The sequence below is a fragment of the Marmota monax genome, unplaced genomic scaffold, assembly GCF_021218885.2.
Source record: "Marmota monax isolate L192 unplaced genomic scaffold, Marmota_monax_Labrador192_F-V1.1 WCK01_AAM20220418_F8-fsc00010, whole genome shotgun sequence".
NCBI lineage: Eukaryota > Metazoa > Chordata > Mammalia > Rodentia > Sciuridae > Marmota > Marmota monax.
The window spans coordinates 23,570,332-23,594,143 of NW_026692321.1; the positions used below are offsets into that span (position 1 = coordinate 23,570,332).

General features: G+C 39.2%; 1 protein-coding gene across 4 annotated transcripts in view; it reads right to left on the minus strand.

Annotated features, from left to right (window-relative positions):
- Nlrc4 (NLR family CARD domain containing 4) overlaps window positions 1-23,812 on the minus strand; it is a 40,568-nt gene that overhangs the window by 12,735 nt on the left and 4,021 nt on the right. For 3 of the 4 annotated variants that reach the window (XM_046441592.2, XM_046441594.2, XM_046441593.2), the window contains exons 2-8: window positions 18,595-18,712; window positions 15,720-15,980; window positions 12,470-14,464; window positions 6,613-6,705; window positions 4,972-5,142; window positions 2,862-2,954; window positions 1,467-1,634 (exon numbers count right to left, since the gene is read on the minus strand). In XM_046441592.2, coding sequence (XP_046297548.1) covers window positions 1,467-1,634; window positions 2,862-2,954; window positions 4,972-5,142; window positions 6,613-6,705; window positions 12,470-14,464; window positions 15,720-15,980; window position 18,595 — 2,782 coding nt within the window. In that variant the 5' untranslated portion in view covers window positions 18,596-18,712. Of the gene's footprint in view, window positions 1-1,466; window positions 1,635-2,861; window positions 2,955-4,971; window positions 5,143-6,612; window positions 6,706-12,469; window positions 14,465-15,719; window positions 15,981-18,594; window positions 18,713-23,812 lie in introns of those variants that run through there. The other variant, XM_058578453.1, reaches the window with a different exon arrangement.

Genomic DNA, 23,812 nt, shown 5'->3' on the forward strand with positions numbered 1-23,812 from the left:
ATTGCTAATAGGGTAGGTATTATAATTGTCCTCTATTGGTAGATAAGCAAACTGGGGCTCAGAGGATTTAATCTGTTGCAGGTCACATATCCAACAAGTGGAAGGGGTGGCCAGGTGTATCTGATCCAAAATCAATGCAGCTAACCTCTTCACCAACCTAGAGCCTTAGGAGGGGCTAGACAGAGCAGTCCCAGCACCTGACTAGACCAAAGGTCGGGGACACTTGGCTCTCATTTTTCAGCATTTGGCAGACAGCAGCCTACACCTCTGGGAGATAAAGGAAATGGCTAGAGGAGAACAGTGTCAGCTCCAGCTCTCTCCTCCTCTTTTTTTTCAACTCTTCCTCTATCTGAACACTTTTTTTTGGGGGGGGGGGTACTAGGGATTAAACTTAGGGGCACTTAATCACTGAGCCACATCCCCGGCCCCTTTTGATGTTTTTATTTTGAGACATAGTCTCATTAAGTTGCTTAGGGTCTCATTAAGTTGCTGAGGCTGGCTCTGAATTTGCAACCCTCCTGTCTCAGGCTCCTGAGCTACTAGAATTACAGGCATGCACCACTGCACACAGCTCAACCCTTTTTTATGTCTAAGTTTCATTTTTTTAAATTGTTCTTAGTTGTTGATGGATATTTATTTATTCATTTATTTATATGTGGTGCTGAGAATTGAACCCAGTGCCTCACACATGCCAGGCAAGGGCTCTACCACTGAGCCCCAGCCCCAGCCCCATGTCTAAGCTTCCTTATAAACCTTAAGGTATAATAATGGTTATCTTTAATGGGGTATGATGATAATTCTACAAATTCTTTTCTTAGAAAATTTGGAGAATAAATCACTATTAACTAGGTGTTAGTTTTCACTCATTCGTTTACTTGCAGTTTACTTATTTATTATTGATTATTTGCGGAGCTGGGAATTGACCTAGGGCCTCACATGCCAGTGAAGCATTATGCCACTGGAGTCATATCCCCAGCCCTCACTTGCAGTTTTGCCCTCCCTTAGTTACAAATGGAGGCTAGAAGATACTAGAATATTAAAGCCAAATGGTACATCATTGCCTAGTTCAGTTCTTATTTCATTAAACACATCATCTCCTTCTCTGGTCTGTGGCAAGCCTTAGGAATGAGCAAAGTAGGTAGCTTCCTGCTTATAGAATTGTAAAATGCTAAAAGACCCCTACCAAAAAAATGCCTCACCACAAGTCTAGACACCCCCAAGAGCATCCCTGAAAAGACATATCCTTTCCAACTCAATGCAACTCCTTAATATGTGTGAACACTCTTTGAAAACATTTTTTTTTTAAAGGAGGCAAAGGGCTGGGATTACGGGTCAGTGGTTAAGTGCATCTGGGTTCAATCCCTGGTACTTAAAAAAAAAAAAGGAGGCAAATAGAATAAAGGAACAAAATAAGCCAATTAAAGAACTTTCTTTGGCCTCTTTTTTCTTGGCTCTTGCATACCCACCTAAAATTCTAATCTCTGCATCTGTGAGTCTCCAGTCTTTCAGCCCCAGCTTGACAAGCTGGGAGGCCGTCTCCAGTTGCTCCAGCAGGCTGGCCAGGCTGACTCGCACATCCCAGCCCCAGGGCAGCATCAGCACAGTGAGTTGTTCGAGGAGGTCCAGCCTGCCAACTGGAAAACAGAGCAGTTCAGGAACTAGATTATCTCAAAATCGATGAAGGATGGAGCCATGTGGGGGACGGAAGGATCTTCCAGTTGGTGGCTCTGCAGCCCACTCCATCTGCAATGACAATCTACTTGTTTTGTGATTATTTTATGCAAAATATTCAAACACACAGAAATATGATGTGAAACAGTGTAATGAAACTACGTACAAATAATCCAACTTTCAACAAACGGCAAATCATGGACAAGCTCATTTAATCCTGACCTGATTCCTGATTCCTTCTGCATCCTTCTTTTTTTTTTTTTTTTTTTTGGTACTGGGGATTGAATTCAGGGGCAATTTACCTCTGAGCCACCTTCCAGCCCCAGCCCTTTTTATTTTGAGACAGGGTCTTGCTAAATGCTGAGGTTGGACTTGAATCTGCAATCCTCCTGTCTCAGCCTCCCACTGCTAGGATTACAGACCTGTGCCACCAGGCCTGGCCTTCTCCATTATTTGAAGCAAATCGTAAACATATGCATCAGGGTTTTTTGGGTTTTTGTTTGTTTGTTTGGGTTTTTATTATTCTTGTTGTCTTGATGCTGGGGATTGAAACCAGGGCCTCACTCGTGCACTGAGCTAGGTTTACAACTCTGTATCTGTTCTTTCTTTTTTAAAATCATAACCACATATTACTACATACCTTCAAAATCTTGGGCTGGAGTTGTGGCTCAGTGGCAGAGCACTTGCTAGCACATGTGAGGCACTGAGTTTGATTCTTGGTACCACATATAAATAAATAAATAAAGGTCCATCGACAACTAAAAACTATTTTATTTTTTAAAAAAAGTCTTATCACTTCTTTAAAACTTTATTTTCTTAGTTGTTGATATATCTTTATTTTATTTATTTATACATGGTGCTGAGAATCGAACCCAGTGCCTCACACATGCCAGGCAAGTGCGCTACCGTTGAGCCACAGTCCCAGCCCTTATCACTACTTTTTAAAGTAAATTTGTCTTGAACTTTGAAGACTACCATCCCTGAAAGAGACAATCATGTGGGAGCCTCAGATGCAATGAGCATGTGCAAACCAGTAACTCAATTTAATAAGAATTAAAGGATTTTCCTAAGGAAGGTGCATCTAGTAAGTCGCCCCTGAGTACAAGAGACCTCAGGGCCAAGGCTAGTGTTTTTCTAACTATCCAAACACATATGCAAGTATCTGACTGTGGTCAAGTTGTCATTCTTACTCAGTTCCTGTAGAGCTTCATTTCCATCCTTCCCCAGGTAATTTTCTGATAAATCAAGAATGCTCAGTTTGACCAGATTATGAAGATTCTGAGCTGAAAAACAAAATATAATAAAAAGATTTTCATATAACTATATATGCCTTTTTAAACATCCTTAGAAGAATTCTGACCCTTGCCTTCTTTGCTGATGGCAATACAAACTCTCATTTTACTTGATCAACTTAATTATCCCCAAAAGTACCTGGATAGGTACTGTAACTGCCAATTCCCAAAGCCATGACCAAGTGGGCAGATATTTCCTGGTCTTAGGTTCTGATTAATGAACTCCAGGTTACACAGAGTCAAAAGCATCATGGGACATTGTTGTTATGTCACCATGGAATAGCCACTCAATGTAAGCCTCATTTTCTGCATCTATAGAATGAGGTGGTTTAAATACACTGTGAGGTTGCTTCCAATTCCAAAATACCCTTAATCATGTGGACAAACAGAAGAAGACAAAATAGGTGAGTTTTTTTTTTGTGTACCTCAGCCTACCTGATTTTGTTGACATCATGGTTGTGATATTAATAATAAAAACTTAGAAAGGTTTTTGTTGTTGTTGTTGTTGTTTTGTTTGTTTTTGGGACCAGGGATTGAACTCAGCAGTATTTAACCACTGAGCCACATCCCCAGACCTTTTTATATTTTATTTAGAAACAGGGTCCCACTGAGTTGCTCAGGGCCTCACTAAGTTGCTGAGGCTGGCTCTAAACTCACGTTCTTCCTGCCTCAGCCTCTCAAATTGCTGGGATTACAGGAAGGTGCCACTGTGTCCAACAAAACTTAGAAAGTCCAAAAAAAAAAAAAAAAGGATAAGGGTAAAGAAAAAAGAAAACAAATAGGATAGAAGCAGGTGCAAATCCATCCACACTTAAGTATATTAAGTATGAATGGACTAAACACTCCAAATAAAGGGCAGAGATAATCAGAACTGAAAAAAAAAGTAAGACTAACTCTATGCTCACTATCAAATATATATCTTAATGACAAAGACAAATATGTTGAGATTAAAAAAATACAGAAAACTACTCTGCATGCAAACATTATATATCAGTATCACTGTAGCTAAGAAATGCATTCTTTTCTTTAATTCATATATTTATCATGTTTGCTTAATCTAGCTGAAGGTTTTCTTATCAAAACTACTTCGAACTACTTCCTTTTAAAAAATTAGACAATGTTTCATGAGTATATACATTTTCTCTTTTCACTTCTAAGCTGGTTGCTTCCTAGTAGCAAGTAGAGAAATAAAGGAGTATACTCATCCTTCTCAGTGTTCCCAATATTTGTCTAGCCTTTTCCAACCATGGATTTCTTTGTTTTTTCTTTTGCAGTGCTGGAGATTGAACCCAGGGCCTCACATATATTATATAAGTGCTTTACCACTGAGCGACACCCCCAGCCCCAACCATGGGTTTCTGTAGCTGTAAGCTTATATTTGTAAACAAATGGCTTTCTTGTAATCTGTCTAGACTCCTAGCAGTTTTATGGACTGATTTTAAAAGTGTTACACTACTTTTTTCCAAAATTGAAAGCTTAAAACATCTGAAGTGAACAGTTTATTCAGAAATATGGAAAGATTTCTCCATAGTTAGTATGCATACCTTGTGGGGACTCCAAAGACTTACCCATTACCCTGTTGAGATGGAGTTAAGTATACAAGGCCAGAGAGGATTTAAAGAAATCCTATGTCTCTACTTTATATCATTTGTTTATCCATTCATATAAGTATTTAATGGGCAGCAGTTATATGACAGGATGTACAGTAAGTTTTAAACAAACATTTTTCAAACAATTTCCTATTTTCTTCCTTTTCACCTTCTCTCACAGTTATAACATTTTCAACTATTCTGTACTTCTCTTCTATCATCCATCAATAATTAATTTTAATTCCAATCACAGAGAAATCATTAAAAAACAGGTTGGATAATACCTACGCATCTTTATCATCTTTCCCAGTTATTTTTTTAAATTAAATTTCCATTTGTAAGATTTAGTGTGCATTAGTATAAAAGTCTCACATGTTCTGTTACTCTGTTCTCATTTAGGGCATGGAGACAATAGTTACCTAGGGTTTTCACAGAATTTGCAGAAAGGCAACAGGAAACTAATTGGATTTCTTCAAGGTCACAGGGTTGGCCTGATAGAGACTTGACTATGTAATCCATTCCCTTCCCAATGTCAGACAAGTGGGTCAGACGAAACAAACACATCTTTTTCAGGTTTGTCAGACCTTCAGCTGCAAAAAAATTGAAAGGAAATACATTAAGATACCAAGTCACTTTGATTTAAACATAGATTAATGGACTGAAAAAAAGGCAAAGAAAAACAGCACAGAGACCTTTCCATGCTCTTTCTGTAGAGAGGCCTCAAGTTCCCTCAAGAGTCAGAGTTGTTTTTTTTCTTTAAATCCTCAATTTTCAATTTCCCAAACCATTCAAGTCCTTTCTTTTTTTCTTTCTTTTTAAATATTTTTAGTTGTAGATGGACACAACACCTTACCTTTGTCTATTTAGTTTTTTTGTGTGTGTGGTGCTGAGGATCGAACCCAGCACCTCATGCATGCTAGGCAAAGACTCCACCACTGAACCACAACCCCAGCCCCCATTCAAGTCTTTTCTATGGAGGTCATTCTCTCAGCAGCATGAGAAGGACTGTAGTAAAATGTGTAGTATTTTAATGCATTTCAATGTATACTCTTATAACTATTTTTAAATAATTCACAATGCCTTTATTTTTTTTAATTTATTGTTAAGTGGTGCTGAGGATCAAACCCAATACCTCACATGTACTAGGCAAGTGCTCTGCCACTCAGCTACAAACCCAGTCCCAGATTTTGATTTCTTAATAACAGAATCAGACTGTCCACTTTTGTCCAAGGTCATGAGACCTTGGGCAAGTCTATAAAGCATTCTAGTTTCCAATGGATTTTTTCAGGCTCATTCCAGCTTTGATGATCTGTCCAATTCATAGGCATAGAGCAAACAGTTTAATTGGATTAATTAATTTTCTCAGGGATCCTGTAAGGAGGTGTCAGCCATGTTTGAATTATAGGAATGAATTATCTTTGTGCAAAAAGTAGAAGGAAAAAGAACACTGATGAAGGAAAAAGGGAGCATTTTCCCTGCTCAAGGAGGGAGGTGGGGAGGAAGGAGGTGGAGAGAGAGAGAGAGAGAGAGAAAAGAAGGAGGAGGAGGAGGAGGAGGAGGAGGAGGAGGAGGAGGAGGAGGAGGAGGAGGAGGGACATTTATTTGGACAACACTGCTTCAACAGGAATTCCCCTTATCCTTGAGGGCCTGGATCTCTGTGGACTCTGCTGTGTTCCCAAAATTTTCTTGTTCCACCTTCTTTCCTGCATCTTATTTCATTTATGAAGTTTTAGTTATGAAACCATAGTATAAATCTTTTTATATCACCTTAAATACAAAATAGTCTATCATCCAGGGAGAAGGGAGTTAAAAATGCATCCTGCAGTTTTCTCCTCTAAAAAGGTGACAGTCAGATGGTGTACAGTTTGAATAAAATAGTGCTTAAGGATTGTAATGGGAGTTTGGGAAATGCCTAGGAAACCAGTATATTCACAGTGCATGAAACAGTGCCCCATGTAGATGCATCCAGTGCCAAAGACTCTTATGCTAACTATTCATAGTATCATAGTTACATTTTAAAAATTAGGAAAAAAAACAATTAGGGAAAACAAAAATCTGACCTAGTTTTATAGCATCTTCCTCATTCATCTTAATGTTATCCAGTATGAGCTTCACAAGGTTCTTCAAATTACCCAAGCTGTCAATCAGACCACCTGCCAAAAATAAATAAATAAATAAAGATTGGACTATGTTCATCCGACACCAACTATTTATTATTTACTATGTCATTTATTATTACTGTCATTTCTTTCTTTTTTCATTGATACCAGGGATTGAACCCAGGGGCACTTAGCCACTGAGCTACATCCCTAGTCCTTTGTGCTTTTTTTTTTTGGGGGGGGTAGGGGGGCGGGGGGTGCTAGGGATCAAATTCAGGGCCTTGTGCATATGAGGCAAGCACTCTACCAACTGAGCTATATCCCCAGCTCTTTTTGCTTTTTTAAAATTTTGAGACAGGGTCTTGCTAAGTTGCTTTGTGTCTCACTAAATTGCTGAGACTGGCTTTGAACTTGCTTTCATCCTGCCTCAGCCTCTCAAGCCGCTGGGATTATAGGCATGTATCACTACACCTCTCTATCACTGTCATTTCTATTACCAATCAGAATATTTTAGTTTTTACCATGGGCAAGAAATGCTCATTATATTGACACAGAAATGTGTCAGAGAGATGAGCATTGTACTTAATTATAATCATGTTTCCCAAATATAATGGAATTATACTAGACACCAGTAACAGAAAGATGCATGCTTGTAATCCCAGCTGCTTGGGAAGCTGAGACAGGAGAATCATGAGCGCTAAGCAACTCAATGAGACCCTGTCTCAAAATATAATACAAGATAGGATTGGGGATGTGGCTCAGTGGCCGAGTGCCCCTGAGTTCAATCCCCAGTACTCCCTCTTCTGTGTGTGTATTTGCTAGACAAGTACTCTACCACAGAGTTGCCTCCCCAGTCCCTATATTTTGAATAATACATAAAAAATAATAAAATCTAACAAATAATAAAAATCTTCAGCTAAATAATAATAATAAAACCTTCTGTTTAGAGGGAGGATTATAGCATTAAATGCTTCTAACTGGAAATAACAAAAGGTCTCAAGTCAACAACCTAGACTTAAGAGACTACAGAAAAGAGAGCAAAAATGGAAATAAGAGTAGATACCAATAAAATCACAAACAAAAAATATAAAGCAATCAATGAAGCTGGATCTTTAAAAAGGTCAATAAATTTTTATAAATTTCTAGCAAGACTGACAAATATAAAAGGAGACATAAATTACCAATATCAGAAATGAAAAAGGGTATATCACCTCAGACACTACAGATGTTATAGAATAATATGAGCAAACTTACACACATGAATTGGATAACATATACGAAATGGTCCAGTTCCATGAAAACCACAAACTACCAAAACTCACCTAATATGGAAGTAGTAATCTTAAGAGTCTGATAATAACTATTAAAGAATTTGTGATTTTAAATTCAAAAAGAAGAAGAAAAGAAGAAATCTGTGGCTGAGGATATAGCTCAGCAATATAGCAGATACCTTTTGGCTTCAATCATCAGCACTACAAAAAAAAAGGAAAAGAAAGAAAGAATCTGTAGAAACAGATACTTCCACTTGCAAAGTCTACCAAACTTTCAAATAAGACATAGCACCAAGTTCACAATCAGTTCCAGAAAATAGGAAAGACTTCCGAGATCTCGTGGGGGGAGGGTGCTAGAGCACTGAGCTATATTTCCAACCTTTTTTTTTTTTCTGACAGATTATTAAAGCTAGTTTCAAATTTGGAATCCTCCTGCCTCAGCCTCTGGAGTAGCTTCCCAAATCATTTTATGAAGCCACCATTAACTTAGTATGAAACCCAGAGAAAGACAGTACAAGAAAATAAAACTTTAATATCACTCAAGAACACAGAAGCAAAAATCCTCAATGAGGGGGCTTGGATTGTAACTCAGTGGTAGAGTGCTTGCCTAGCATATGTGAAGCACTGGGTTTGATCTTCAGCACCAAATAAAAATAAATAAAATAAAGATATTATGTTCATTTACAACTAAAAATATTTTTTTAAATCCTCAATGAGGGCTGGGGATATAGCTCAGTGGCAGAGCACTTGCCTAGCATGCATGAGGCACTGGGTTTGATCCTCAGCACCACATAAAAATAAACAAATAAAATAAAGGCATTCTGTCCATCTACAACTACAACAATTTTTTTAAAAAATCCTTAATGAAATAGCAAGTGGAATTCAATCAATACATGGAAAGAATATTATTACACTATTACCAAGCAAGCTTCATACAAGGAATGCAGGGCTGGTTCAGTAGTTGCATATCAACCTGTATAATCAACTTGTATAATATTAATGATCCATGGGAGAATAACATGATCATATAAATTGATGCAGAAAACATAACTGACAAAATTCAACATTTATTTATGATTCTAGCAATCTATAAAAGGAAACTTCCTCAACTTGAAAAAAGACATCTACAAAAAAACTACAGTTACCATTATACTTAATTGTGAAAGTCTGAATGCTTTATCCCTAAGATCAGGAACAAGGCAGAATGTTCATTTGCTCTTACCACTGCAATTCAACATGGCACTACAAGTCCTAGTTAATGCAATAAGTCAAGAAAATGAAATAAAAGAAATGCAGATTATAATGCAAAAAAATGTTTTTGGAGATGAGATAATTATCTATGATGAAAATTTCAAGGAATCTACAAAAACAAACACCTTATAGAACTAATAAGCAAATTAGCAGAGGTACAAAATATAAGATGAAGATGCTAAAATTAATTGTATTTCTATATAGTAATAATCAACAATTGGAAACCAAACAAAATTTTAATGCCTTTTAAAATGGTTCCAAAAGAATGAAACAGTTGGGTATAAATCTAATAACATGTGCTGGCTCTGTATGCTGAATACTATAAAATGGTAATGAAAGAAAGCAAGCAAGATCTAAATAAATGCAAAGAGAAACCACGCTCACGGCTTAGAAGACTCAACATGGTAAGGATGCTAATTCTCCCTGAATTACTCAGTAGATTTAATATAATATCAACCAAGATCTGAGTAGAAGTTTTTGTTTTTTGTGTTTTGGTGCCAGGATCGAATCCAGAGGCACTTAACCATTGGGCCACATCCCAAGTCCTATTTATTTGTTTATTTTTATTTTGAGATAGAGTCTTACTAAGTTGCTTAGGGCTTCACTAAATTGCTGAGGCTGACCTTGAAGTTGTAATCCTCCTGTCTCAGTCTCCTGAGTCTCTGGAATTATAGGCATGTGCATCTGCACCTGTGTCTATTGTTTTTTTTTTTTTTTGTATTCTTCAATGAACCATTAGATAAAGTGCCGGGGTCACTTCAGGTGAACTGGGCTAACTGGGCTGCATGAAATAACAATACAAGAGACACAAATACCTTTCTCATTGGGGTCGCTGTGACGGCTCCTCTGACCTTAAGGGTCCACAGGAAGACAGAGCGAGAGCACGAGCTGACCCCTTTTCTTGAGGAGAAGCTAGTCAAATGAGGCAAGGGGTCAGGCTTCAGGGGGCTGAGTCTATCTTCATGATGTCCAGTGTCAGCAGGTTGACTGACACCTGGGTAGGCCATACCCAAGGGCACAGTAAGAGAAGGGGACACACACAATCTTCCATGGAAGATTCTATCCTAATCAGGGCAAGGGATTTTATTACAAAGGAACAGGTGAGCGTAGCTTCACCCATGGGGCTGTAGCAAGACACACCCATGCACGAGACACTGACCTAAGAAGAGTGGGGAAAGCTCTGCCACATTCTGTGACTGAGTGCCTCAGCACCCAGCTGGGGAGTGTGACTCAGTCACGTGCAAGGTTGGTCTCCCACAGTAGAGTACATATTTTGGTTTGAGTTTCCATTTACAAGTACAATAGTTGAAATTTTTCTTGGAAAAAATATTGCTATTAAATAGAAATTGTAATTTTTTTTCAATGCTAGAAATCAAACAAGGTCCATGGGGCTTGTGGATATTAGACAACCATTCCAATGTTGAGCTATATCCCCAACCCTAATTTGTGAATTTTTAAGGTTTATAAATCACATGAAGTTTTAAGAAAAATACTATTCAAGGGCAGTTCTTAAAGTTGAAAAGCAACCTTGGAAACCTTATGTAGTTCCTAGGGGGATACCTTCCTATCCTGGTAATTAGCCTTTCTTGAATCCACATCTGTTTTTGCAAAGGGACCTTATATATTATGAATGGTGTATGCCATTTCATTCTCAAACTCACCCTTTTGATCTAGGAATTACACACATTTAAACCTTACTGCATAAACTACAAAAAAAGGGGCAGGAAGGTAATGTTATTACAAGAAGTAGGACAGGTGGAGTCTGTACCCATGTCTTGCCCAAGGAACGCAGAAGTGGATATGTGGATTTGGCCAATTGTTCCCAATAAGGATATGAGCGCAAGTGGCCAAATATAACAAATTTGAATATAAATAAGAAATCTCATTTCATGTGGTATCTCCAAATTTCAAATATTTTCGTGTGATATCTCCAAATTTCAAAAGGCTGGTAGGTCCTCCAGGGAGGGTGGTCATGACTAGAAGACATGGGCAGGAAGGAGACTTTTCATTGTAGGTCCTTTTAAACCTTGGACCAAGTGAACATGTTACCCCCAAAATGAATTAAATTTTAAGAATTAAGAGCAAAATATCGACAAACATTTTAAAATCTAATTATACATCATATATATGTGGAAATGCCATATTGTATATCCCATAAGCACATACAATTATGTGTATATGAATTATGTGTATATGTAATATACTATGTGCTAATATATGTACATATATGTATATAAATTCTAAACACCTTATAAACCAAATTCAGCACAAAAGTGACAACTTTGCAAGACCACTGTAAAAGAATAACTGCCAAAAGAAGATGGTCATTTCCTGACACGGAAGTTCATCTGATAAAGTCTAGGTGACATCCAGAATCCTACAGAAGAGATTCCTGCATTGAGTAGGAGGTTGCAAAGATGATCTGTACAAAATAATTCTAGATTCTAAACATCATAGAGAATTCCTCTTTGGGCAGAACATGAAGTAGAACTGGACAGGAACTCACTTATGACTGAAAACAAACAGTGAAGCAGAACAAGGTTCCTGCTGGCCGCATCTCCACCCCTAGCAGCCCTGCTCTGTTAACAGGGTTGCTCTACACAGGCAGGGAAGATGCTCACCTCTCGTGTTATTTGGAATTTGAAGAAGATTCCCCTTTACCCAAAACCTTGCCCCCACACGTATGTACCTGGTGTCTGAAATTTCTTCATGTTAGCCAGTATACACTCCTAAAATCTTTCTTCTAAATAAACAATACTTGCAGTAACAATGGGGCAAGATATACTTTGCACTTTTCCAGATGAGAATCTAGTAACAAAATTAGTCATTAGTTTCTACAAGGTGACTAACTTACAGGCTGGATTTTCTCCCAGAACAGGGTGCCACTTGGCAGGGAAACAGTGGGTGTTGGGTAGAGATGGAGATGCTGATGGGGGGAAGGGTTTGCTGAAGACAAGCTTTGCCTACATTGTATATTTTACATATATTTTAAATAATAAAAATATGTATATACTTAATAATTAGTATATCTTATTATAATAATATATACTAGATAAAAATATATTTTAGAATATATAATTTTTTATGATATATATAAAACTTCTCAGCTCTGGAAATCTTCCCTGACACTCCTCCCTCTACATAGACCTCTCTCCCCAGCCGTCTCACCTCCATTCTAAGTCCTAACATCTGCTAGAAACTATTGGAAAGCTGAAAATAAAACTACATGATATCGAATATCTCCAGAGTACCCAGCCAGACTTAGTTATAGCTTAAACTGCTCATGTATGCAATACCTGGCAGCTGTTGAGTCTGCAGGTCATGAACACTCAAAGTTGTCAGGTTTGTCACAGATGTGATGTGCTGTTCGTCTTCTATGGTGAGGGGACTGGCTTCTATCATGAGGGAATGAATATTCTTGCAGGTGCTGAGAACTGAACTGAGGCTTCCAGCCACACCGGCACATCTCTTAACAGACAGTCTGAGGCTTGCTGTGGAGCTGAATATCTTTCCTAGGTATTTGATATCTTGTTTATTCAACCTGCTGAAATCCCGGAGTGTGACCTCCAGAGTCTTGAATTCCTGTTTCCAGTTGAAGAACAAAGACACAGCCCGGTTGGGAATGTAGGTTTCCGAGGACTCTTCTGTGGGGATTCTCGTTCCATCTTTTGTAGCCTTGTCCTGTGAACCTGAGGTGCCTCCATAGAAATCCAGTTTGATGAAGTCCAGAGCACTTGCACAATTAGGCAAGTGTTCAAAGAAGTCAAATAGGTAGTCAGGGATATTCTCTGAATTGATATACAAACTTTTACCACGAAAGAAAGCTTCGAATTCTTGGCTCAGGGCTGATTTAGATATACTCTCATGGAATAAATTGATGCCACACTCTGCAAAAGAATTGATGTTGATGGCCTTCAGAATTTCTTGCTCAGTGGTGTTCTTCAAACTTTGCATAGATTCCTGTCTCCAGAGAGGCCTCTTGGTGATGGAAAGCCCTATCAGGCTGCCATGTTGATACACAGCAGCAAGGTGCCTCATGACAGCTCTGGTGGCTTCAGCAGAGGACCCACATGTATACAGGAGCAGGTTGCTATACAGGGAGGTAATGTCTGAAATGGAAACCATTTTATGCAAGTGACTCTTCCCCTTGGTGACTTCCTCTGGCTTGGGAGACATCAATAAACTGCTGAGCCTGCGTCCCGCTACGTACTCCTGGAAGGACTTATGGAAGAATTTATACTTGGGCTTGAACCTTTGAGCTGTGTATTTACAGAGGAGACCAGTTGTCAGCAGGACATCCTCATTCACGCCGGACACGTCCTCCAGCTCAAAGTCAAATTTGTGGGAGAACACCCCCTCCAGAGCCAGGTCTCCACAGTGCTCTAGGCTCCGGGTTAAATGACTTGCCGCTGCGCCTTTATGTTTGTGCCTGTTTTTATGTATCAGCAGATCATAGAAGGTACAGAACAGTGTGGTTTGTGTGTGAGAGTGGAACTCACTCTCACCCATCTGGATGGCACAAGTGATGACCACGAAGAGAGGGGTCTTCATCAGATTCCTCAAGCACCGGGATTTCTGAATTTGGAGCAGCAAGCCCTCAGCAAGCTCCTTAATCAGCACTTCCCGGATGAGAACCCGGGCACTGTCCTCTGTCATGTCCCCCACCTCGACAGTCAGGGCACCAAACTGCCTGATGTGCCTCAGGCACTCGGTGGTGGTGGTGACAATGACCATGTTCTTGAAGCGGTGGTTTTCCTTTATCAGGGCTTCTATTTCTGGGCAGTTCTCAGGCTGGAATTCATTGTAGCCATCAAGGAGAAACAGAGCCCCCTGCCTTAGCTTCAGCAGCATAGCCATGAAGGTGCGCTTCCCGATTGTGTCAGGTACATCCACCAGCTGATCACACAGGGTTTCAAACAGTCCACCCTGGGCTCTGCTTAGACGAAGAAAGAAGACAAATTTGAACTTGGTCAGGGCCCCACACTTCCCGGAGGCCCAGAGCATGGCGATTCTCTGTAGCAGGGTGGACTTGCCTTTGCCCGATTCCCCTTCAATGATGCAGGGGCTCTGCAGAGTCTCCAGCAGACCACTCAGGGTCAGCTGCTCCACACGGTGATGGTGTTGGTCCTTCTTCCAAAGGATAGGCTCTGTGAAGGTCCTTTTCAAATTAAAAATAATATCAATATCTTCACCCAGGGGATGGAAGTTCAGAAAAGAGGGGGTACGGTATAAATCTTTTAAATCCTGAGCCAAATCATCTAAGTCTCCTTCTGATAGCTGATGAAAAAGACCTGTTAGAAAAGAGGTGATGTTAGAGAGGCCACCATTCTGTGTGCCCTCAATCCCTGGAGGTGAGGAGAACGAAGGGGGGATAAAGCTGAGTGATATCATAGAGGGCTTTCATGTCCTTCTCCAGTTCTGAGCCTGCACAAAGCGTTCCGCATCTCCTGCTGCTTTCCCCTGGCACCTCTTCCCTCCTCTCCCCTTTTGCCTTCCATTTCTTTCTTTCTGCTACCAAACCATGCAGCTGCTGATTTGAAATGGCTGGAGCCTGTGTTTGGATTAAGGAAAGTGGAGGATTTGGTTGAAGGTGATGGTTAGGGGCAACTTCCAGTTGAATAGCCTTCACTTTGATTAAAACCTGTCATGACATAAGCTGCTCATTTAAAGGAATTAAAATTACTGTTTTATGTAAAGCAGAGTTGTTCTCCCTCGGTCAGTTAGACTGTCTTTGCCATGGTGCTTAGATCATAGAGAAGGTAGTCAGCTGGGCTGCTCATCCATAGGTAGATCAAGGAATTTATGAGTGTATGCTTTGAAATGATAATAAGTCATTTATTTCCTGGCTTTTGGGTTACTTATTTGGCTTCTGTAAGCAAAATAACCAAAACAGTTTTGGCACTGTAATAAGTACCCAGGATGAGAGCAGACTTCACGGATCAGCAGTGCCTTTTATTTACCAGCGGAGTCAGGCATCAGAGGGGCTCACTTTCTGAGTAGAAAATGGCCCCTGTTTACAGAAGGGATCTGGGTTTTTACATGTTACCCTGAGAGATGACGTAATCTCTTCAACAGAATGTGTCAGTTTGGGCATTCAGGAAAGAGCTTGTAAAAATTAGAGGCTTATTTTTACTGGGCAAGAATGGAGGGTCCAGAGTTTATCTGCTTCCTCTGGGGGTCATTGTGTTGTCACTGGGAAAGAATTAATGTTTGGTTACTTCCTTTGAGGTCACTGGGAAAGAATTTATTGGGAAAGGATCAATATTTGTCCTCTTCCTCCCTCTCTCCTCCCAGTTCTCTCTGTCTTGAAGGTTGTCATGTTCCATATCCTCCAGTCTCCATATTTGGCTTCTGCATCCTCCTTATGGGGATATCCTCTACAACTGTGTCTCATGTAATCTTAAGTGATCAAATGAGAGCTTTTCTTTAGCATGAACCAGAGCTCACTGCTAGGAAATATGAAGAGGGAAGCTCTGTCATGGGCTTAGGGATCCTCCTCATGGTCCATTCTATTTGTAGAAATAGATGCAAGCAACTGATACTTACTTTGTCCATTCAAGTCCTGATACAAAGGGTAGTTCCATTTTTCAAGACAGTTAAGAAAGAGGTTGCAGGCCTCTGAGCCCTTTTTCAAAATCATGTGAATGATCCCTCGTGCAGCATCCTGCTCCACCTTCTCACAATAAATCATGCTTACTTCTTCACTGTTCAGAACATTCCACCCAAACAGGTCATCCACAATTTGCTTGGTAACAGTTATGCCCATCCTTTGAATGAGGTCTTGACTATTTTCCTTTATAAAATTCACTGAGGAGACAAGGGGAATATACATATTAATTTATTTATATAAGATATGCATATCAGCATCTGATGTCAGAACTCAGTACTGCTCACTCCCCACCCCCTTCCCGCTGTACACATCTTGAATTATGGAAATGTCAAGTGCCTGAATTCCAGGCCCTCAATAAATGCTGTGCAAAACTCCTTATCCCTGACTCCAGAGTCCTTGGTAAGTCCGATGGTTTTGTATTGGTGATGAAGTAAGGTGTACTTTTATATCTTATCCCCGATATAAAAGTGACCCCAGTGGGCTGGGGTTGTCGCTCAGTGGAGAGCACTCACCTAGCATGTGTGAGGTACTGGGTTCAATCCTCAGCACCACATATGAATAAATAAATAAAATAAGGGTATTGTGTCCATCTACAATTAAAAATGTTTTTTAAAAAAGTGTCCCCAATGATGTCAGAGTGGTAAAACTGTAGGTTTTAGAGTAATGAATTAACCTAGACTCTGACAATTGCTACCATGTAAACTTGGCAAGTTGCTAAACCTCTTTGACCCTGTTAAATGATGTGTTGCTAAATGTATAACAAATTGGCTCTCTGGAGATAGAGGGTCTAATATATAGCATTTACCAAGCCCCGTAGCTGATTCAGTATTTCCACCATGGTCAATTTCAAGCTAACAACATGTCACATGCCAAAAATCCTAAAAATTCAACAATCAGAGTATAAAAACAGAACCAGCTCTAGCATACCACACTGATTCCTCATCTGTACCAAGGGGTTGAGAACAATATTTAACTTATGAAGTTGTTTTGAGAGTTCATGTACAGTATCCCAGATAAAGTAATAGCTCGAGACATGTTAGCTATAATTTTTAGTCATTATCCTGCTGTCACCAAAGAAACAGCCTTTTTTATCTTTCAGACTTTGGTCTTTTCTGAAGAGTATCACTGCAAACATTGGACTATATCCAATCTCTAGTTTCTCTTGGTTTCTGGGAAAGCTCTATCATTTTTGCACCCAGCTTTGCAAGGTCTCTCAAAGGCACTATACCACACTGTATCCATAACAGCTCTGAGAAATACTTTCCTGGTTTTTCACTCTCAGGGTCTGCTAGTTTTCTTCCTGGCCTAGGTTGCTCCTGGTTTTCAAACCCTTCTTGATTGATCAGTGAGTAAAGATGCTTCTCCTAAAACCCCTAAGTCCTCTCTGGTCTGAAATGCACTCTCGAGCTCTCCAATGCCAAGATCCCATGTCAACTTCCCTTTCTCAACATCGCAGATCTCTACAGCTAACTTCAGCTGGGATGTTGTCCAACCCTATCTACCAGTCCTATAGAAGAGTCCTGTCCCTTTCCTCTGGAGTCTCACCTGTGCTCTTGGCTCCTGCACCCTCCTTCTGGAATAACCTCTATGACTTTGTCTCATGTGACCTTAATTTTACAGCTGAAGAACATGTAGCTTCAGAAAGCTCTGGAGATTGATGCGTGTTCACAAGAGAGCCTTTCGGAGGCCATGTCTTCAACTGTAAAATGAAGACACTGATACTTTCTCAGAGTATGTTAAAGATTAGTTTTATTGAGTAAAGTCATATACATACAAATGTTTTAAAATTTAAAAAGTATACCTTACATACTATACATTATAAATATCCTGCGTATAACTGTAAGATATTCTTATTACTAATTATGGTATATCTCCATCCTATTTAACCTTTGACTCTATATGTACATGATATAGTTGCCACTAGCCATGCTATATAACTGTAAGAAACATAGTTTTTGTTAACTGTCATGTAACTAAAATATACTCCTCTTATTTTAATCATGATATATCTCCATAAGTGTGGACCATCATACACTTCTTTAACAAAATAGTTAAATGAAAACAAGCTTGCTTATTCATTCATTCTTCATTTTTTTCAGAATATCTCTTTGTCTAGACCAGCACTTTACAGCAGAACTTTCTGAGATGATGACCATGTTCTCCATTTGCACTGCCTAGTATGGTAGCCATTAGGCACACTAGAAACATGGCTAAGTGACTGTCCAATTGAATTTTGACATAAAATTAAATTTTAACTTAATTTTTTTTAGAGAGAGAGAGAGAATTATATTTATTTTTTAGTTTTCAGCGGACACAACATCTTTGTTTTTTGTATGTGGTGCTGAGGATCGAACCCAGGCCGCACGCATGCTAGGCGAGCGCGCTACCGCTTGAGCCACATCCCCAGTCCAAATTTTAACTTAATTAAATTCACAGTCATGTAGCCATATGTGGCTAGTGGCTCCGACATTGGATAGCATACTCTCATCAGAATGGAAAGAGTTAATTTTGAGTACCACTTGGGTCTACACTGTTTCTTCCCAATGATCTTAATGCATGTAGCTCTGCTATCTGGATGGAAGGGTAAGAGTGAATAGGTGATGACAGAGAACCAACAGTCGCTCTTTGTTCTGTCCTGTCTGTGGTTTGACCTTTTATTCACAGGCTGCCATATCCATAAATGAATGTGCCCAAACAACAGAGTTATTGTTCTTAATTTGTTAAGAATTCTACCTCTAACAAGTCAGATGAAGGCATGAATTGATCTCCACAACTATACAACTAGGCAGATGTAATTTGCAATATACTTACTTGTTCTGAATAAAAGTGTTCTACCTTTCTATATCTAGTAGAAGATATTATTTCCAAATGGACCTGTCAAAGATGATTGCAATATTGTCCTCTTCTTTCTGTAAAATTATCCTTCATTCTATAAAACAAAACAGAACCAGAAACAATCACATTGGAGGACTGGAGCAATTATCCAGCTAATGCCCCTCTTCTTAGAGATGAGATAATGATGGTCCAAGCCAAATAAAAACTTGCTCAAAGCCATTGGCTCTTTATGAGAAAAACCTAAGGAGAACCCAGGTGTCTCTAGACTGTGTTCAAGTGGGACTCTGCCCTTCTCAAAGCTTCTTCCAGTTGATGCTGGTGAAAGCTAAGAAGGTGACTTGGAATTAAATAGCAAAAGATGGTAGGGGTAAGTGCCAAAAAGGATGGTGCTGAGGGTAAGTTCTCTCCAATTGCTCCAGGTAAGAGTGAAGCATGGGTGAAGCATTGGGTTCGATTCTCAGCACCGCATATAAATAAATAAAATAAAGATTCACTGACAACTAAAAAATAATATTAAAAAAAAAAAAAGAGTGACACGCACTAGACTCATCCAGGGAAGAAGTTTTCAGGCAGGAGACAGCACATAATCCAAGTCTTAAAGTATAGTAAGATGAGAACAGGGGGTTTGGCTGGAGGTGGCGGAAGGTAAGAAGGCTTGCATAATAGAGGAAATGAGCGACAATATGAGACAGAGAGTACGAGTGACTGAAGAAACAGAAAGAGGAGGTGTGCTGTGAGGGTACAAAGGAGAAACACCATAGAAAGACTTGTATGCCATGATGAGGCATTTGTATATTGTTCTAGGGGCAATTGGGAGCAATAGCAATACCAGAAGCATGTTCAAAGTGATATTTTAAGATAATAAACATAATTCTACTTCTTGGTTAGTCCTGGCCTTTCATCTTTCCAAAAAGTGTAGAAATCGACTCCCTTTCTCTTTCTTGCCCCTTATACATTCTAAAATGTGTGCTGAAAAGCAGAGACCCAGACGCCTAGTGCTTTGGCCTATCGTTGCTCTCCCCATGTCCCTCCCTGAGCCAAATAAGTCAGATCACCATCTGCGCCCACCACCACTGCTGTCTATTCACACATACACACCCCGCTGCTTTAGGATGAAGACAAAGATCCTGAATTCGAAACAGCATTAATTTCCCTAACATTTACTATGAAAAATTTCAAACATAACATGAAATTTTAAAAAGCTACACAAAAGTATTTCATAACCACCACATATATCCCACAATTAATATTTGGCTATGGTTACTTTATCATATACCAATCTAATTATCCATCCCTCTATCTATTAATCAATCCTTTTTGCTTATTTTTGTTTATTCAACATAAGTTATAGACATCAATACATTCTTTATTTATTTTTTGTACTGGGGATTAAATCCAGGGGTGCTTTACCACTGAGATATATCCCAGCCCTTTTTATTTTTTAATTTTTGATACAGGGTCTCACTAAGTTGCCAAGGCTGGCCTCAAACTTGAGATCCTCCTGCCTCAGCCTCCTGGGTACCTAGAATGACACCACACCCAGCTTCGACATGAATACATTCTACATCTGTATCATTAAATAGAATTCAATACTTTTTTTTTTTTAGAAAAAATATATACATTGAAGGCCTGAGGATGTAGCTTGCAGATCTTAACTGTACTCTTTAATGAGTTTTGAAAGGCTTACACTTCAAAAACCTGTCATGAGATAGAACACTGCCTTCTCCTTTGAGAAAATTTTTGTTTATGGTGTGAGATAAAAGGTTGAGGTTCCTTGGGCAAGGGGCTCTATCTCTGTTGTAGACTGCTTGCCTAGCATTACAAGGCCCTGGGTTATATCCTTAGCACTGGAAAAAAATAAATTTTCTTGATTACTGTGTCCTCATAAGTGTTAAAATCAGGTAGTATGTGCTAGGAACAGTGGCACACACCTGCAAGCCCAGCAGCTTTGGAGGCTGAAGCAGAAAGATCATAAATTTGCAGCCAGCCCCAGCAAATTATCCAGACCCTGTCTCAATGTTTTAAAAAAAGGTCTGGGGATGTATCTCAGTGGTAAAGCACTCCTGGTTCAATCCTCAGTACCCCTCAGCCCCCACAAAATCAGGTAGTATAATAAATCCTCCAATTTTGTTCTCCTTTGAAATCATTTATATTCCCATATAAATGTTAAAATCATTTTTACTGATTTCTATTTTGTTTTTGTAAATTGAGATGGGGTCTTGCCTTCTTGCCCAGGCTGGCCTGAAATTCACAATCCTGTTTCAGCTTCCTGAGTAACTGGGTTTACAGATGTGCTTTGCACACAGCTGATTTCTATATATTTTTTTAAAAAGTGTTTTTTTTTTTTTTTGGTTGTCGATGGATCCTTATTTTATTTATTTATATGTGGTGCTGAGACTTGAATCCAGTGCCTCACACATGCTAGGCAAATGCTCTACCACTGAGCCACAATCCTAGCCCTGATTTTCTATATTTTTTTAATATTTAATTTTTTAAATATTTTTAGTTGTCTAAAAAATCTTTATTTATTTATATGTGGTGATGAGAATCGAACCCTGTGCTTCACACATGCCAGGCAAATGCTCTACAACTGAGCCACATCCCCAGCCCCAATATTTATTTTTTAGTTGCAGTTGGACACAATACTTTTATTTTATTTATTTTTATGTGGTGCTGAGGATCAAACCCAGGTCCTCGAATGTACTAGGCGAGTGCTCAACCCCCGAGCCACAATTCCAGTCCCCTGATTTCTATCTTTAAGACACATTTTTAATTTTTATTCTTGGCACTGAAGTTTTTTGAACCCACGTGTGCTTTACCATTGAGCTACAACCCAGCCCTTTTTATTTTTTATTCGAGACAGGGCAATTTATTAATTTGCTGAGGATGAATTTGCGATTCTCTTGCCTCAGCCTCCTAAGCCACCTCACCAGGATACAAGACACTTTTTTGACCTCTGGCTTTCGGTCTGGCATGTAAAGAGGTAGAAATGTTACTTCAGTTTATTAAGTTAAAGCTGAATAAAGGAAAATCAACAACTGCAGGAAATGGAGAGTTGTTAATAGGAATAGTGTTTCAGTTTTGCGAGATAAATAAAATCTAGAACCACACCTGTAATCCCAGAGAGGCTGAGGCAGGAGGATTGAGAGTTCAAAACCAGCCTCAGCAACTTAGCCAGGCCCTATGCCATTTAGAGACTGTCTCAAAATAAAAAATAAAAAGTGCTGGGGATGTGGTTCAGTGGTTAAGCATCCCTGGATTCAATTCCTGCTACCAAACAAACAAACAAACACAAAGATTCTACAACGTGAATATATACAATACTATGGAACTATACACTGAAAAATGGTGAAGATGATAAATTTTATGTTACATACATCTTTCCACAATAAAAATTCTTCATAAATGTAAAAATGAAAAAATTCAATGCACGAATTTCTATCCATTATTAACATTCACTTCATTACATAATTGTTTTTGAAAATAATGTTGTTATGTAAAGGATGGGGTATTCAAAATTATTTTTTCAAATGTCAAAAAAACTAAGTGCATTCTGCTAAGATACAAATAATTATGTTTTTAGGGCCAGACTTTCTTTTACTGGACAAACAAATGAGGTTAAAATACACTTTGCATTTTAGGTGGCTAGTGGATGGGGACCAAAATTTGCTTTCCTCTGAACCAAAAAACCTGGGCCCTAAGACCTCTGTTTGAGGAGTCAGAGGATTTCAGAGCTGAGAGCATCAGGAGAGTCTGTTGGAGGAAGAAAGTGTGTCTTCCAGGGCAGTTTTCCAGTGATCCGCTCATGATAATGGGTCATGATAATAAATTGAGTGGGTCACAAACACTTAAATATCTTCAAAGTATTCCATATTTTTAAAAAATAATTTTCTTTTTTCCATTTCTATATTTGTGTATATTTATGCTACATATTTTCAAAACTATTTTATTTAATATTTCTATTTTTGTATGATTTTCTATTTCTATTCCATGTTTTTTTAAAAAAATATGGATTAAGCTCAGCGCAGTGGTGCACCCCTGTAATCCTAGTGGCTTGGGAGGCTGAAACAGAAGAATTACAAGCTCAAAGCTAGCCTCAGCAATAGGCGAGGTGCTAGGCAAGTCCGTGATACCCTGTCTCTAAAATACAAAATAGGGCTGAGGATTTGGCTCAGTGGGTGAGTGCCCCTGAGTTCAATCCCTGGTACCCCCCCACCCAAATATGGACTAGAACTAAAATGATAAGAAACACTGTATTTTCCCATGAAAATTTTATTTCAATGATTTATGTATCCTGGCACTAGGTGGTAATATAGATGTCTTTCTTGTGAGTCAAGGTCAATGAATGTTTGAAGGTCAGTTTTCCAGGGAGCTCCCTCAGAGGGATGTTTAATTCTACCTGGGTGAGGTGACTTTTTTTTTTTTTTTGGAAGTAGTTAAGAGTTCAGGTTTCTTAGGTCCTCATGAAGTACACTTCCAGCAGTAACATTTATTACTTGTGAATATTTAGTCACAATCAAGCGAAGTGACTTTTGAGCTGTACTTGAGGGAAACCAAAGTCTACCAGGCAGTAGTGTAGAAAGGCCATTTCCAGGCAGAGAAAGCAGCATAGGAAAGAGCTGTGGGGGACAGGGGTTGGGCAGCTCGGGGATATAAGCAAAGGCCTCTTCCAGTGCCAGCGTAGGGTCCAAATTCCAGCTGTCTTACTAACAAGCTGAGAGTCCCAGATCAAAGGGTAGGGACTAGCACACAGAAAAAACTTGATAAGTAGCAACTACTGTTAATTCTTCCTTCCTTTTCTACCTCCCCCAAAAGGGGTGGACCTGGGAGGAGTCAGACCTCTACAGATTGGGTCAGAGTTTAAGTGAGAACAGAAAAAAGAGGAAGAAGATGAGAAAGAAGCCAAGTTCCCTCTATTCACAAGTAAACAAAATCAATTAATCCCAGAGTTGGTCATCCAGTCATTTGTCAGCTGAAAGAATTGAAATTGCTGCAGGGATCATCGGGAAAGAATCTCAGCTGATTTTGAAGATGCTAAAAAATGCATCTTCATTTGGATACTGGAAGTAGTCTTCCTAGTCACAGAAAATCTGTGGCCAGAATGGGGAACCAAGTCAGAGTCAATTAATGCTCCGGAGAATAAAGTCAATTCAATAAAATTAATTTGAAGAAAACCAATGAAATCCAGCAGGCC